General features: G+C 40.9%; 1 protein-coding gene across 6 annotated transcripts; it reads left to right on the top strand.

Moving 5' to 3' along the window:
* The first annotated feature begins 3414 nt into the window (after window positions 1–3414).
* On the top strand, window positions 3415–10827 carry LOC123958023 (putative monooxygenase p33MONOX). 6 transcript variants are annotated; one of them, XM_046031194.1, is made up of 8 exons: window positions 3415–3616; window positions 4622–4735; window positions 4829–5013; window positions 5213–5324; window positions 5548–5675; window positions 8556–8707; window positions 8909–9084; window positions 9669–10827. In XM_046031194.1, exons 2-8 carry the CDS (start codon window positions 4708–4710, stop codon window positions 9872–9874), a joined length of 987 nt encoding a protein of 328 aa, XP_045887150.1. In that variant the 5' UTR covers window positions 3415–3616; window positions 4622–4707; the 3' UTR covers window positions 9875–10827. The 6 variants fall into 6 exon arrangements, with proteins under 6 accessions (XP_045887150.1, XP_045887146.1, XP_045887147.1 ...); XM_046031190.1 differs by having other exon boundaries at window positions 4826–5013; XM_046031191.1 differs by having other exon boundaries at window positions 4614–4735.
* Window positions 10828–17163: the final 6336 nt, after the last annotated feature.

Below are 17163 nucleotides of genomic sequence, written 5' to 3'. Positions count from 1 at the left end.
AACCAGAACAAAGAAATATGACCACATTACTCCTATTTTAGCTTCATTACACTGGCTCCCAGTATGTTTTAGAATTGACTTTAAAATTCTATTGATCAATTTTAAAGCTCTTCATGGCCTCTCGCCTTGTTATATTTCTGACCTTTTAGTCCCATACACAGCAGCACACACCTTGAGATCCTCAGGCAGAGGTCTGTTGTCTGTTCCAGAGTCTCGACTGAAAACTAAAGGGGACAGAGCGTTTGCTGTCAGGGCCCCGAGGCTCTGGAACAGCCTGCCCGAGGAAACCAGGTCAGCTGAGTCAGTGAACTCTTTTAAGTCCCTTCTTAAAACATACTTTTATAGGAGAGCCTTTCCCGATCTTATTTGACTTTATTTTATCCCTTTTATTTTATTGTATTTTACTAATTTTATATTTATCTGTATTTTAGTCTTTTCAATGTTTTCATGCTTTTATCTTGTATTGTTTTTTGTATTATTGTCTCTTGGGTATTATTGTCTTTACACTTGTTAAAGCACTTGTTAAAGAATGTCAAGTCCGCTGGGATTGATTGATTGTGTAGATCCTAACGTATTCTCATGAACGTGTCTGTTACCTGTATGCAGTCATGTGGTGTTCCATCTGGCAGCACCATGCGTGTTGCTGGATTCACTGTGTTGCACCGCTGGATAGTGAGTTCTGGTGCAGACAGGATGACTTCATATCCTGTTTTCCTAGCTTGGATTAGAACAAATCGGGGACCGGTGAGTAGAGCATGCAATTGATGGGACGTGTACAAAATCACTCGGTGTCCCATTGTCAGTGAGGAGGCTTTTTGAAATGAAAAAACTGCTGCTGCCAATCCCCGATAACACGGTGGCAGTCCCATCTCAATGTTGTCTAGTTTCGTACTGTAGTAGGCCAGTGGTTGTTTACATGTTGGGGAGTCCTGCATTAATACGGCACTTGCATATCCTGACCTTTCAGCCACATACAGGTGGAATGGTTTGGAATAGTTTGGATTGCCCAATGCTGGAGCAGAACGCAAATCCTGTTTTAGTGCTTATTTGTCTGGTATCGTGAACAAATCGGTAGTCATTTAAGTGTGGCTTTTTAATTGGGAAGATCGGCGTATTACAGGGACTCTGTGTTTTAACCAGGACCATAGCCTTCATCAGACCCTCAATTGTAGGTCTGATTCCTTCCAAAGCATGCTGTTTCAGTGGATATTGCCTTTGGTATCGTAATGTGATGTCTTCTCTTAGTTTTATTTTTACTGGCTGAGCTGATTTAACTAGTCCTACATCTACACTCACCTAAAGGATTATTAGGAACACCTGGTGAATTTCTCATTAATGCAATTATCTAATCAACCAATCACATGGCAGTTGCTTCAATGCATTTAGGGGTGTGGTCCTGGTCAAGACAATCTCCTGAACTCCAAACTGAATGTCAGAATGGGAAAGAAAGGTGATTTAAGCAATTTTGAGCGTGGCATGGTTGCTGGTGCCAGACAGGCCGGTCACAATCTGCTCAGTTACTGGGATTTTCACGCACAACCATTTCTAGGGTTTACAAAGAATGGTGTGAAAAGGGAAAAACATCCAGTATGCGGCAGTCCTGTGGGCGAAAATGCCTTGTTGATGCTAGAGTTCAGAGGAGAATGGGCTGACTGATTCAAGCTGATAGAAGAGCAACTTTGACTGAAATAAGCACTCGTTACAACCGAGTTATGCAGCAAAGCATTTGTGAAGCCACAACACGCACAACCTTGAGGCGGATGGGCTACAACAGCAGAAGACCCCACCGGGTACCACTCATCTCCACTACAAATAGGAAAAAGAGGCTACAATTTGCAAGAGCTCACCAAAATTGGACAGTTGAAGACTGGAAATATGTTGCCTGGTCTGATGAGTCTCGATTTCTGTTGAGATATTCAGATGGTAGAGTCAGAATTTTGGCGTAAACAGAATGAGAACATGGATCCATCATGCCTTGTTACCACTGTGCAGGCTGGTGGTAGTGGTGTAATGGTGTGGGGGATGTTTTCTTGGCACACTCTGGGCCCCTAAGTGCCAATTGGGCATCGTTTAAATACCACGGCCTACCTGAGCATTGTTTCTGACCATGTCCATCCCTTTATGGCCACCATGTACCCATCCTCTGATGGCTACTTCCAGCAGGATAATGCACCATGTCACAAAGCTCGAATCATTTCAAATTGGTTTCTTGAACATAACAATGAGTTCACTGTACTAAAATGGCCCCCACAGTCACCAGATCTCAACCCAATAGAGCATCTTTGGGATGTGGTGGAACGGGAGCTTCGTGCCCTGGATGTGCATCCCACAAATCTCCATCAACTGCAAGATGCTATCCTATCAATATGGGCCAACATTTCTAAAGAATGCTTTCAGCACCTTGTTGAATCAATGCCACGTAGAATTAAGGCAGTTCTGAAGGCGAAAGGGGGTCAAACACAGTATTAGTATGGTGTTCCTAATAATCCTTTAGGTGAGTGTACATGTCTCAGATACCAGAGGATACCAACACTGCAGGCAGACTCTGTGACTACAAGTTAAATAACCAGCCAATGCCATGTGTTCCCGCTCTGCTGTGACAGGGGCGGCTCAGCTCAGTTGAGTCTCATAGGCTGCAATCCTCTACACTCATCACACGCCCACCTACACCCACAAACACATATACACAGACACACACATCCACAATCCTTCAGGGGACATTACATTAATGTACATTCATTTCCTGGAGGCATACTTAACCTTAACCAATACTTGCCTAACCCTAAACCAAGTTTTCTTCCTGTATATGTAATGAAAATATGTTATGGGGACTGTTTTGTCCCCAAAAGGAAGGCAAGAAGTCCCTATCTGACTACAGAGGTATACCTCAGAATCCAGATAGGGACTATCTATGTTGTGGGGACATACTGCAGGCTACAGTATGTCCCCACAACATGAATAATACACGCACACACAGACACACACACGCACACTGACTCACTGACCAAAACCAAGTATAGGCTAACCCTACATTTCTTTGGTTTTCCATTTGGGACCAGACTTTGGGAATAGAGCATCAATTATGACTGTGTGAACAGACTTATCCCCACAAAGTGAGCAAAACAAGGACACACACAGCACACACACGGGAGAGTTAAATATGCTTCATTAAAGATTTTTGCTGCAATTTAAATTCTTACCCAAATATTACAGCAACTTTCTATAGCCTAATTAATTGCTCAAACATCTCAGTTTTGAAACATGACATTTAAATTGTGTGTTTTCCGCACACTTGCAAGCATACATAAAGCGGTAATTCACAATGCCGTTATTTTGCACCACACTTTTCCCAAACAGGCTGCAGGGCTTTAAGTTTCGGATGAGCACTTCCGCCGGTTCGGCTGAGTGACAGAGAGGTGTGTTCAACATGGTGCCGTGTGGATGTCTCGGCGCTCCGTTTAGTCCTTGCATGTCCAAAAGTCATGGATGAACCGAGCTGTGAACAAACATACAGTATTTGTTCGTTCAGTCAGTCAGCGCGGCGCGACTGTGACAAAGAAATCACTGTAGCTGTGGAATAATTTCAACAGGAGAGAAAATAGGTACCTACTGACCGGTAAGTGTTAAATATTGTAACATTCATGATGATGAGCTATTGTCTTTCAGGCAAAAGCTGCAAATGACATCAATATAAAAATGGCTACAGTGAAATGTAATGCATGTAGAGATAATGGAACATATCAATCAATAAATTGTTTAAATAGGCCTATTCGGTGTTTTTTTAATTTTTGGGTTTTTTTGTATTGAGGTGCCCTCACAAAAACTAAATGTTTTTGTTTACCAGATAGATTACAGATCGATTTAGACCTTGTTCCCACACGCCCATGGCATGACTCCGGTTCCTGTTTTAGCAAGTCACTGTGTTTGGCTCTCAACAGTGCTGACGTGAACACCAGCAGATAAATGTCTGTCTGCAAAGTAGACTAGAATACGAAATACCACCGACCGACAGATTCTAAATATTTAGGTTTTACATTTAGATGGCATCCTCATTCATTTAAGTGAGGAAGATGCAGGTGGATTCCAATGAAATCTTACAAGGCTGTTAAGGAGCACTGACAATAGAGGTAGACGTTCACCCCAAGTGAATTAATGATGGTGGCTTTCTTTGTGTTTTACATAATAAGGAACTAACTGCATGTAGAATAGGTTCCTTTTTATTAAATTTATATATTTCCTTCATTCGGGAAGTTTCATTTCCTTGTGAAAATGAGCTTTAATTCACAGTTTGTCTGTTTTTAGAGAGAGGCTGGTATGGTATGTGATGGTGACTCTAACATAAACTGATATTAATGACTGTGCTGTAATGAGACTCCATGGTTCTATTTGAAGCAGGTCAGAAACAGGACACTCTGTACAGTGAATACAAGTCTCTGAAGTGTTTATTCTCTGACTTAACCATGGTTAGGCTAATAAAAACATGCATGTATACATTTATTTGTTAGCCTCACTTCTTCTCCAAGGCTGTAGTGATATAAGCACTACACGCTATGCTTCCAGGAGCAGGCCTTTGTCTGATGGCCCTGTAAAACTGTGTGATGTCATGTGACGAGGTCTTCAGGTTTGGAGTCCAAAGCAAAGCAGACTGGACCATCACACTGTCACCCTCCAATCTCCTGTGGTCAGCCCCTCTGATCTGGTGTCAAAATGGCCTCAAAACGCGGAGACATTCCAGGTAATAGTAGATTTGGCAAATTAACAGGCATACATAAATTACAGACACGTTACACACAGTTTTTTAACTTGTAAAATGATTGGTTTTCAGCAGTTGAGTCTGGCATGCCACCTGGACTCTTTGGTGCCTTTTCGTCTCCCATTGGAATAACTCGGCACAATATCAGCTATGACGAGCACATGGATTCCCCCATGCATTCACCACCTACAGACTTCACTGTCAAAATCTTATGGAAAGACCCCGTGATCCCACAGCACAAGTTCAGGAACACTGCAGAGGTGCTTTTTGCTGTTTGTTCTTACTGTCTGATCCAAATGGTTGTGAAATGCTTACGTGAACAAAATGTTGTTTGCATTGGCTTATGTGAAACTTGATCCTTAAGGTGGACATGCCGGGACTCATTTGATTTGCTCATTCATTTGTTATGTGTTATTAACTGTTTAAGTTAATTCTAACAGTATAAACTTGTGTGACTAGGAAGGCGAGAGCGGAGGGAAGTTGCTGACTTTTGAGGCACCAGTGCCAGCCAAGTCCCCAGTGCCTGTTGTGAAAGCCAAAGCCACCACTTTAATGAGCTCTCTTATGATCAGTAAGTCAACAAAACCAACTCACTAACTTCATTTAAGGACATATCAGGGCTATTTTCATTTTGATAAATACGACTTAAAAGTAAACTGCGTAAACAGACTTTGCCTATGATTGACCAGATGACTGCTGCCTTGGCTGCCAAATAAACAATCTTCAGAGTATCAACAGGTAAAACATAGACTAATTTTGTCTCCACTGTTGACTGTATGTCCATCTTCACTTAGAGCACACCCAGGAGAACCTACAGAGGTTTGAGCACCAGGCAGGGCTGACAGATGCCGGGTATTGTCCCCACAAGGGGCTCTCTGCTGAGGACACCCGCTTTCACCGACTTGGGGATGGCACACTGCCGGTGAGTTTGAATGTGAGGTAGAAGATTTGACGCGCCAAGGAGCAGTAAAAGATTTCTCTCTATCCTTAAACAGTAATAATAGCTGAAAAGAGCTCTGTTAGAGTTTAACTCCTACATACTGTCCAATGGTCACAGGTCTGAGCATCATCTGTTATAGGCCTACCCGATGAACCTGATCATGAAGCTTTTTAGGCCAAAATATCAAGAGGCTTTTTTCCCACTTTTATTGAAGTTTTTTTTCTACCACCTGTAAATTTTTGGCACGGTTAAGTTTATTAGGTCCCAACGAGTCAGAGAAATTTGGGTTGGAACAGTCCCATTGTCAAACAAGCTCTGAAAATATGTTATCATGATTATAATGTAGTGCACTGGTGAACACTGAAAACAAGAACTATGTCTCAGTCATCAAAATATAACTTTAGGAAAACAACAGAAAAATAAGAGCGGGTCCTAAATGATAACCAGTTGTAAGGATTAGCCTAATTTTGTTTTGATCTTGTGTGCAGGTGGAATGTTTAGCAAACAGTTTTTCAGAAAGTCACAGTGGAGGGCGCTGTGCTTTACACAGTAGCCACCTGTGACTGCTTGGATGCACAAAGGTTGTTTTCTTTACTGGATAGATTAGTTCCCCTGCCCACTATGGCAACTGACATGTCACAAGTGTGACATTTCCACAGTGTTGTGGCGTTGAACTTAGGAGAGTGCAAACGCATTAGGAGGGCTATATTTTTACCAAAATAAATAAATAACGTAATATTATTATCTGATAATACCATATTGTTGTTGCCTGCTGAGTGATTACTTGTTAAAACATAAGACTGTGTAAAACAGGGGAAACAAAAACAAGTTACGTAATCAGCTCTGTGCTGGTTATCTGTATTGTTGCCAGGCAACGCCCTTAAATGAACCGAGCCCCCTTATTTTCTGAAACGGACCAATCAGTGAGGCGCTAACAGAAGAGACTTGTAGGAGGCCCACTGCGTTGTGTACAGAGGGCATCGCCTGTGTTTTAGAGAAATAGTCCCCTTAAACTTGTTAAAACAACTAATTATGGACAAAATTAAGGAGTCTATTGGACTGGAACGGCAAATTAATCTAATCATAAAAAGGTATGTCAAGGAATCCTTGTGTTTAGCCATAATTTAGCTTTTTGTACATTCCGGCCGGACAGCAGGCCCTTAGCAAAACAACATCGTAGGCTAACGTTAGCTAGCATAGCTGGCTTTCGAGCTAGGCTAACCCGAGTAAACAAACCAATTTCTTCATAATGTTAACTGTCAATTATCTGTCTGTCATCTGAAGTTAAATTACTGAAAGGCATATAAGCACAGAGACTAACGTTAACTTCAGATGGCTAAGTTAAGCAATGTTAGCTTAGTGTGTAGCTTATTGTGACAGTCAAGCAACAGTTAGCTTAGAGCCTGCTATGTAACTAACGTTAGCGGTACAAATACCGATAATATTGCTAAATGAGAATGCAAGCTACAGAGAATGACATTTATTAGAGACTGTTTTTTGAACTGCGTAGGAAACCGCTGTGTCCCTATGTAACCACAGCCTCACGAGGGGAAACTAGCCTCAATGTGTGCCTCACTTGTATTATCATGTAACTTACATGATAATTTACTCCGTTATTAACATTAAGATAGACTAAGTTAGTCTAGCTTAATGTTAATAAAGGAGAGGCACAAATAGGACTACGGTTACTTCCACTTGCCTTCACGTTTGCTAAGTTTATTTATTTAAAACATTGCCACCCCTGCCCCACGTCTACTTGTCATGTGCTATCATGAAGTTTATTTGTAATAGAATATAACGTTAACATTACCGGTCTATTTCTTGTAAATACACGAGAAGTACTGGGTCGAGCCTTGACCGTGATTTTATTTGGCATTTCCAATGCGCCAACAATTTATAAATCCCACTGACACAGTTTAAACTGCCATACTGTCGAAAATTCTGACTGAGGGCCAGCAGGGTTGGCGCAGTGATGCCATCTAACAGAATACTGACCCAAATAATACACAGGGGATTAAAAGGCAAGGAGATGCTCCCTGTTATGCATTTGCACAATGGCCACTGCCAAAAATGCAGGACCCCATAAACAGGATTGTTATGAGTTTGGAAGGACGTTCAACATATGGATGGAAGTGCACACATTCAGTGGAGGCTGAACATTGACCATATTCTTCCAGAGGTCATTACTGAAATAAACACAAATGTCAAGGCAAGTATGGTTGAACAGGTATTTGGTTTGCTAGAGTTATCGGGATCTAAAAATGGCTTTTGCACATTTATTGTTCGAATAGAAGAGGAGTGACACAAAACCAGAGCAGGTTATATTCACTTGGACTGGTGGTTTTGCAGGTGTTGTAGGTAGAGTAACCAGTTTTCCGTGTGTTTCGGGGGAATAATGGCCTTTTAAAATAAAACACTGCTCAATGCTTATATTTTAAAAGCTTATTTTGATGTTTGATATTACTGTGGCTCATCATCACTCCATGATCACAGGTAATAGGTGCACAGGGTCTATGACGCACATTGTTGTTGTTTTTGATCTGCAGGTCCATAAAAACACTGCTGACCTTTTACATTGTGTATTCAGGGAGTGTTTGCTCTTTAAATAAAATCAATGCTGTGTCTCTGACACATCTGTCACAAACATGTGCTGTTAGTCTATTATGGACATTGGAAGGAAAAATGTGCAACCACTTTTCTGCTTGTGAATGGTTCATAAGTCAAAAACAAACTACCAGCCAACTGTGGTTATATTAACATTTGTTTAATCACTTTTCAATGTTCAGGGTGATTTTTGCATCAGAGTAGGGTATTACTTCATTGTCTGTCTGTCTCATTGCTTGTCTTTTTCTGTCTGTGCAGAAGTTGAGAATGCCAAGCGGGGACTTCAAGGAGGACAGGCTTACGACATCAGCACAATCCACCCCAACTGGCACCCCTTCTGTCACCCCCTCCGTCACCCCCTCAGTCACCCCCTGTGTTAGTCCCCACGCATCACCGGCTCTTACTCGCAGGTAAGCGCCATGCTGCTGAAATGTTTAGTTTATATTGATATTTGATCTAAACCCAGATCCAAAATGTTAGGTTGAAATAGGTGAAACCCAGAATCATGGCATGCTTAGTTCACCAACATGACTCCTATTAGGTGCCATGTGGCAAATACTTCCAACGCATGCTCGTATGTTCATGTCTTGATCTTTCTCATGGGAATATAGGAGCTGGTTCCAGCTGAGTCCTGCGCCTTTTATTGCCACCCCAGAACTCAGCAGTCCCAACCCTAGCACAGACATGGGAGGAAATGAGGGAGCAGGAGGAGAGAGGTGGAGCTTCTTTGGAACTCGATCTGTAGTACAGAAGTCCCCCACTGACCCAGGCTCTGACACAAGCACAGGTGAGATATTTATACCAAGTCATGCAGATGGATCTTGACTGGATTGCAGTATCTTTATGTTACTAATGCAGCGCAGATGGTATAGTTTCCCTTAGAAATTTGTGAACCCCATGCTACAACAAACTGTGGTGAGGGCCCCACTATTTTTTTTTTTCTTTCTTTCTTTTCTGAATACAATAAAAATGGTTCCACTGCTGCAACTGAACAGCTCTTGAAATCAGTGGGGATTCCATTGACAGCATTGGGGCTATTTTGGAGCCACAATCTGTGATCCAATTGTAAACGAAAGGGTTGCCCCAACATACACAATTCACTTGTTTTAATCCAGAGACTAACATTAGACAAACAATAAAGCTCCATCCTTGGCTGTTTCTGAGAGCTTAGAAGTTTTGGCATTCAAAACTACACCCAGTAGTAATGTCACATGGCCTGCAGCCAGTCAAATGACTTGACGTCAGCAAAAAAACAAGATTTTCAGGGAGGTGGTTAAAGTTGCACCTTAAAATCAGGACATTAAAGCTGCCCCATTAACTGCTAGATTTAGGTTGTTAATGACATCTACTGCTTCCTCCTCTCTACTGCAGGCTTCTCGCTGCAGTCCTACTTTGGGATGCAGAAGTCCTCTACCATGGATGGCACCAACAGCCAGGTGAACTTCAAGGTGGAGGATCCTGCCAACTTCATGCCCCCCAAAATTGAAATCTCTGGCATTGAGGCCAAGCGGGCGCCTCCACGGCCACACAAACTTAAACCTCGGGACATGAATGTTTTAACACCTTCAGGCTTCTGAAGCCGGACCAGCTGTGTAGTTACACCTCTTACTCAGCTGTGTAGTACCACATCTCATTTTCTCTGACCATCTGGTTTCTCATTTGTTTTCCTGACTTCCTCTGTCCCCTCTGTCTCCCTCCAACTTTGCTGAGGCCGAGAGGAATGAGGACCATTTCCACTTATAGTATTAGCTCACCAGCCCCAGAGATGACATCACACCTCCCAGTGGACCTAAACAAATGGGTTGCTCTCTTCTTTTCATCCACGCCATCCCCTTCCTATACCTTCCAACTCATTGGTCCAAATAAAACACTGAATGATGTAACTTAATTTGCCATCCCAAAAGATGCCACTGCTTTGTATTATTATTGTTCTGTTATGTAATTGGTGCATTGGCATGCATTGCCTTGCTGTCCTCGTTCCATTGACTGTATTGGCACGAGATTGAAGTTGTTGAAATATCTTGTCAGTCCTTTGCTCTTTAGCACTGCTTCTCATATAAAAACTGACCAGCTATTTCACATTAAGCTCAGTTGCCTCATTTGTATTATTTTTATTTTAGATAACTCACAGATCTGTAGTTGTGTAGTGCTTTTCTCTGTTAGCATGCAGGGTGTAGTGTGGTATGACTGTGCCTAAACTTGCGTTTGCCATCTAAGCTCAGCATTTGGTTGTTGTTTTTTCACTGCTGACCTGAAGTGAATTTTTTTTTAATTGTATTTTCAACACTTTTCATTCTAAATGGTAGTTGGTATGTCTGGTTTATCACATTTTTATATTGCATCGTGATATTGTTTCACTGTGCTATAAAAATACAAAGCATTGAAGTTGTCTATTTCAATTTTGCATTTTGTTGTCCACAATCCATGCTGTTTGATTTAAAAGAAAAGGCTCAATTCCATTAAGTAATTGCACAACGGAGATCGGCTCCCACTTACATCTGTAAATAAATCTGATACTAACAAGCGAAAATAGTTCTCTGGTCTGTTTCTTCATTGAAACATATGGAAATGTGAGTACATGGAACTTGTACAAGCACCCAATCTACAGAGTTCACACTAATTTATAAATTAATTCTGTGTGTTTGCAGCATCATGCAGTTGTTTTATTGTAAGGAAACACTATTTTTGTCATGTGCGGTAGAACAGTTGTGTCTCAGAAGAATAATGTTCTTAATTGACCACCTTTGAGAGACAGGACATTTCCATATGTATTTTTGGTTGCTTAGCAGATTATGAATTGTGCAGAGAAAGTACAGCCTAATCAGACGAGATGCAATTTAGTTTCACTTAATATATTTTAATTGCTGAAAAATCAGGGACATGGGTGGTGATTCAGAGGCCTGGAACTAGGAAATATATATTGGGCATTATTTCTACATATGTAAATTGTAGGCATTGCCATGCTGCAAAGTAAGCAGCAATAATATATTTGTGCATTGTCTTTGTCATGGGGAGGGAAAAAATCAATTTGCAACACATACAAGTGTAATTTGATCCCTGACAACCTTTAGCTACAGTCTTTGGCCAGAAGATGGTGCAATAAGTTCAACATGAAATCACAGTGTGGTTGTAAAACAAGTTGTCATTTGTTTGACTTCTATTTTCCATTATGTGTTAAATTACTCTTACGCTCTTATGAGATTCGAATCAAGATCAGGAGCATGTACGCTGAAATCAAATAACTCCTTAAGTAGCCATGATATTGTGAGGAGGAAATTAATTTTGCCACAAAGACATGAAGGGCAGAGGTGAGAAAAATCCAGAGGAGATGAGTCTTGCTGTTTACTAGTCCAAAAGGGTCGATTTCTCTCTACACACTGATTTAATTAGTCTTGTCCTATTGTTGTCTGAGAGATTGATGTAATTGACACAGCAGCTATATTGTCAACAATACCAAATGATAATAAATATTATTAACTACCCCACTGGTTCTCTCCACATCAAAGCAAACATCCAGGACATCACACAATGAGCCAGCAGGTAGAAACATTAGAGTCCCACCCCTGGAGGCTCAGCCATGAACTGGAGGGGTTTACTGCCTTGTTAAGCTCTCAGCAGTTATTGTCTGCTGCTCTGTTTTTTTGCAGCAGACAGCAGCAGTGTGTGTGTGTCTTTGTGTGTGCACATAGTGGATTTATTACAGGGTGTGCCTGTTGCCCTCGTTTGGTTATTTCTTACTAAACACACTAGGAAGCAGATTTAGAACATTTATTTTGTACAGTATGTTCTCATTTTCATATGTATAAGTGAATAATACATCTTCCTTTTAGAGTTGAAGCTGTAGCTATAACTGAAGTGAGGCCTCGACTTGAGGAAAATCTTCACTTTAATTATCATCAACTTTAAACTTTGACTTTCATTTATTCGGAACTCCTACAGGGAACGGCCCTTTATGTAATTACAGGCTGTTCACTGTCCTGTTCTGGTTTTCAGGTGGTGCTATGGGAGCAAAGGTGAACATCAAAAAGCAAGTACAGACGGAGAGCTGTCAGTCAAAAGCTGGAGTCATTAGTGGCTTAACAATCATTAGTGTCAATGAAATGATGGAGACAGGCACAAGATGAAAGGCAGAAAAAAAGACATTTGCTGTAAAGGTTGGGTCAAAGTACAAATACAGACGGAGATATTCAGTCTTGGGTCACATTTTTCTGTTAAAGCGATGCAACATGGCACATAAACAACTGGGCAGCGATGACTGTGTCAGTAACCCTGAACCAAAAAAAAACAAACATCCATTCTATAACACATAGCAGTAAAGCAAAAGAAACAGTGTGGGAGTGAGGCAAAGAGGCAAACGGGGAAATAGAAAGCAAAGGGTGGAGTGTCCCGGCAGCTATGACATAATACAGATGGCTCTCTCTCTGGGTCCAGCATGACGTGGTTGCAACCCCCCCCCCCCCCCTCCCCCTCCCTCCCCCAAGTAATTTACCTCACTCACAGATGTGCAATGGCAAGCACCACCCTGCCAGAGTGATCACGCACCAAAATACCAGTTCTCCACAATCTGACACAACACATTAACTTACTCATCTATATTTTGAAAAAATATAGTCTAGCCAAATTCCTTCTGTAACAACCTCAAAACAATGACTTTCAGTCCACAGACTATATTTTAATTCCTCACACCCCTATGACAAACTTTGACTTGCCAGTCTGGCCAAACTACAGTGATGTGGAGACACAAATAGGAAACAGCACCAGTTTACGAGGAACCACAACATTTCTTTAAGATCCGCTTGCTCCAGTGAAGTTTATGTGTGTTGGTCATATTGCTAAAACGTGATTAAGACTAAATTTGCCCTTTGAGGGAGATTGTGTAAACTTCCATCCAATATATGTAGGAGTGGTTGAAGCACTCTATGTCAGAATGACTTCAGGAATATGCTGCACAATTCTCTCACCAGCTCTCGAGTGCGTGCGTTCATAAACAGACTACATAGCAACAGATATTGGACTTCTGACACCTGACCTACACAGAGAAATTACCTGTGGCAATAAACAATTTTTAAGGCTCATATGACACAAAGCACGCGTTTCTTTTGTGTTTTTTACATATACACATGATATGTTACATCCTAATCTATGGAGAAAATAAAGAGGAAGTTACACTCAACACAGTTGCCCTGACTTTTTGGAATTACATTTGGTTTATAGCTTCATGTAGAATATTTCTTATCCATTAAACTCACAACTTGTTTGTGTAACAAGCGTCACCAACCATAGTGATGACTACTGTGGCAATCGAATTATTCACACAATGACACAGACAGCTGGTGCCAAACATGACATTGGATTTTAAGGGGCTGCTTGGTGGATTCCCTGTGTCGTATGCTACGCCATCTGACCCCAGAACCACATCTGGGGCTGATTCACAGTGAGCTGGCCCGGAGGTGAACCCGCCAAGCTGAGAGGAGCTTGGGAGTGGGGCAGTGGGGGACACAGGGACCTAAGCAAAGCTGATGGTTGTCTTCGGGTACTGTATTCTGTGAAACTAAATATCAGTCATGGCCGCTACCTGGGGACAGGATTAAAGTGTTACAGCTATTAAAATACAAATTAAATCTGTGTGCATATGTTATGCAATAACAAACTGCTGTACCTTGTCAATTTTGACATGAAGTGCCCCTTCAAAAAATGTCTCTGTTATCTAGCTATCTTTCTACAGCTATGGCATGTAGGTGAATGTACATAGGGGATGCAAGAGTCTGAGCAGGACATAGAATAAATGCTATTTGAATATTTTCTCAAGTCGGAGGCAAATAAGTCTCATTTGACCCATTTCTGCTTTCCTGAGCTCTACCTCTTATCTTGAGCCTCCTTCCTGCTGATCTGAAACTGATCTACTACTACAAAATGAACCTGTATGTTTTTTTGCTTCTTATTTTTGTTATGTATGTAATGTATGAGGAGACAGATTACCTTTTTGTACTGCACTGTTTTGTTTTTGCTCATTGTTTTTTTTATATTGTCAATGTAAAAATCAATGGATAAAAATGTTGACCTGTTTTCTATAACCCAGTTCCCAGCCTCTGGCCATCAGGCTGTGTGTCTCTGTGCTGTCCATCAGGCATTTTCCTGCCACCCCCCACTGAGAAAGAGAGAGAGAGACAGAGAAACCGATTGTATTGTTGGGTCCTCCTGTACTGGCCCCCAGGGCCTAACATGAAGCAGATGTGGAAGAGGAGATCTCCTACAACAAGGTCTTAACAGTCAGCTGGAGGTGCTCAATTCACTAGAGCCACATCCGGTTGATGCACTCAGACCATGAACAGTCATTTGGAAACTACACACACCCAGAGAGCCACTGATAGTGCTTAAAGAGAAAATACTAGAACCCTTTTAATACTGCCTCTGTGTGTGTGTGTGTGTGTGTGTGTGTGTGTGTGTGTTTGTGTGTGTGTGTGCTTGAAAGTGAAACATGTGTGTGAGAGGATTCATTTCCTGGGTGTATCGCTATAAGGGATTAATATTAAGGGATGATATTAATACCCAAGGCACTTGATGTGCAGTCGACCAAAGTACGTAATATTATATTATCTAAATTAGGTTGTCCATGCTGCAATTTTTCCTAATGGAATCTAGCCAAAGATTAAGGTGTCTCCATCCTCATGTATATCCAACAATTGTTGCCAACAACCAGTTTGTGCATATTACACTTGCTATGTTTTACAGTTGTTTTTATTGGTGAATGGAAAATATTTGGATAGATGTTTATTTGTTTCTATGTGATGTCATTGTCAGATCTTATTACCCTGTCATTCTTGTCTATGAAGATTCTTGTGAGCTTAGTAGTTTATCATGGTATGTCCTTACAAATATATCTGACGCTGTCACTGCAACTACATAATAACTTGGTATTCCATATATGTGACATTTAAAAAAGATGAATTACCAAGAAACTAGACAACAGAAATATAGGGTTAAAGTGTCAACAGATAAAAGTGATGATGAATAAGAATGTTGAACTCCCTGAAGTACTTTGATTAGCTGTGGCAATATTTCACTGTTTGCCCTTCATTTTCTAACACCAAGTTTATTTTTACAACACATTTCATCAACAAGGCAATTCAAAGTGCTTTACACTGAACATAAAAGCAACATAGGAAAATTTAAAAAGATATTTGAATAAAAATCAAAAAAGAGTTAAATACATAAATACAAGATAAAACAGGACAGTAAAAGTTACGGTAACAGTATAGTACAATAGTAATCTGCAGTTTTCTGGGAGTTTGTTCCAAATAAATGGTGCATAAAAACTGAACGCTGCTTCTTCATGTTTAGTTTCAAATCTGGAGACAAGCAGAGAAAGCAGATCTGTCCCAGACGACTCTAGAGGTCTAGATGGTTCATAACGTAGCAGAAGATCAGAAATGTACTTTTGCCATAAACCGATCAGTGCTTTATATAAACCCACAACAGTATTTTAAAATAATTTTTTTAACAGACAGGAAGCCAGTCAAAGAACTCGGAACTGGAGTGATGTGATTTACTTTTTTTGGTCTTAGTGAGGACTCAAGCAGCAGCGTTCTGAATCAGCTGCAGCTGTCTGATTGATTTTTTAGGGAGACCTGTAAAGACACCGTTTGAGTAGTCGAGGCGACTGAAGATATATGCATGAACAAGTTTTATCAAATCCTGCTGGGACCTTTAATCCTTGCTATATTCTTCAGGTGACAGTAGGCTGACTTTGTAATCGTCTTAATGTAGCTGTTAAAAATCAGGTTCAAGTCCATGACTGCACCAAGATTTCTGGCTTGGTTTGCCAATTGAAGCTGAGTGCTAACTTTTGAACGATCTTCATTGGCTCCAAAAACAATGACTTCAGTTTTTTATCTTTGTTTAACAGAAGAAAAGTCTGCCTCATCCAGTCGTTGATTTGTTAAATGCTCATGCTCAGTGCTTGTTTAGGATTATATAGTAGTTAAGGAACCTTTGATCCTTGGGGTGGACCTCATTGGATAACAAAGTCATGGTGCACACGTAATTACACTTATTAATCCCTTAAGCCTGGTGAGGAATGTGGTTTTTTGGCTTGTGTCACTGGTTCTCACTCACGCACATCCACAGCACACCTGGGCATTTGTCAAACTACAAGACAAAGAAAGATGTTCACATGTAAAATCATAGAGTTGTGCATGGTTTCAGGTCAGCATCAGGAAACATTTCCTTAATGATTTGCGTCTACAGTAAAGACATTCAAATACATGGCAAGATATATGCACAAACACAGGGTAACACTGATATTAAAATAAACATTTATTGTATGGAGTTTTGTGTAGCAGTTCTAAGGGATAGGGCTGGGAAAGGTTTCAAAACAAATGTGAAATAAAATGTTCCCATACACTCACAATAAGCCTCTTGTAAAATGGTCCATCTCTGTTCTCCTTCATCATGTTCACACATGGGCTGATGAGGTTTGTACAAAGAGAGGTGAGGCGTGTGACTTGGCGAGATGCTAACACATTCCTCAAGCAGAGACGTGGACAGAGATGTGGTCAGAGAGAACACACGAGCAACCATTTCATACTTTTATGATTTTGTGCCTGTCTTTGTCGTTTTTATAGGTCTTTCTGTGCATACGCTGTCTTACACACTCTCTGTGTCCTTCTGTCTACTCAATACCTGTTGGTATCCACCCAATTGAGATTCTAAGTTGTCCAAGTAGTTTAAATAGACTATAAAACCATATTTTGTACAAAAATTTAATCCCCCACTCCCCCAGTATCTGTCTTCTGTAAATGCACAATGAAACACATGCAATAAATCCAGATAAACCTCACACACATCCACAGGACTGCCCAAGTCA

Source organism: Micropterus dolomieu, linkage group LG19, assembly GCF_021292245.1.
Source record: "Micropterus dolomieu isolate WLL.071019.BEF.003 ecotype Adirondacks linkage group LG19, ASM2129224v1, whole genome shotgun sequence".
NCBI classification, from domain to species: domain Eukaryota; kingdom Metazoa; phylum Chordata; class Actinopteri; order Centrarchiformes; family Centrarchidae; genus Micropterus; species Micropterus dolomieu.
This window is presented reverse-complemented; position numbering and strand designations above follow the sequence as displayed.

What these genes read in the sequence shown, in the direction of transcription:
- LOC123958023 (XM_046031190.1), top strand. Translation starts at nt 4,708, where the DNA reads ATGGCCTCAAAACGCGGAGACATTCCAG. An exon ending in AAAACGCGGAGACATTCCAG is followed by an intron (nt 4,736 to 4,825) that starts GTAATAGTAGAT and finishes ATTGGTTTTCAG; the next exon opens with CAGTTGAGTCTGGCATGCCA. An exon ending in AGGCTCTGACACAAGCACAG is followed by an intron (nt 9,085 to 9,668) that starts GTGAGATATTTA and finishes TCTCTACTGCAG; the next exon opens with GCTTCTCGCTGCAGTCCTAC.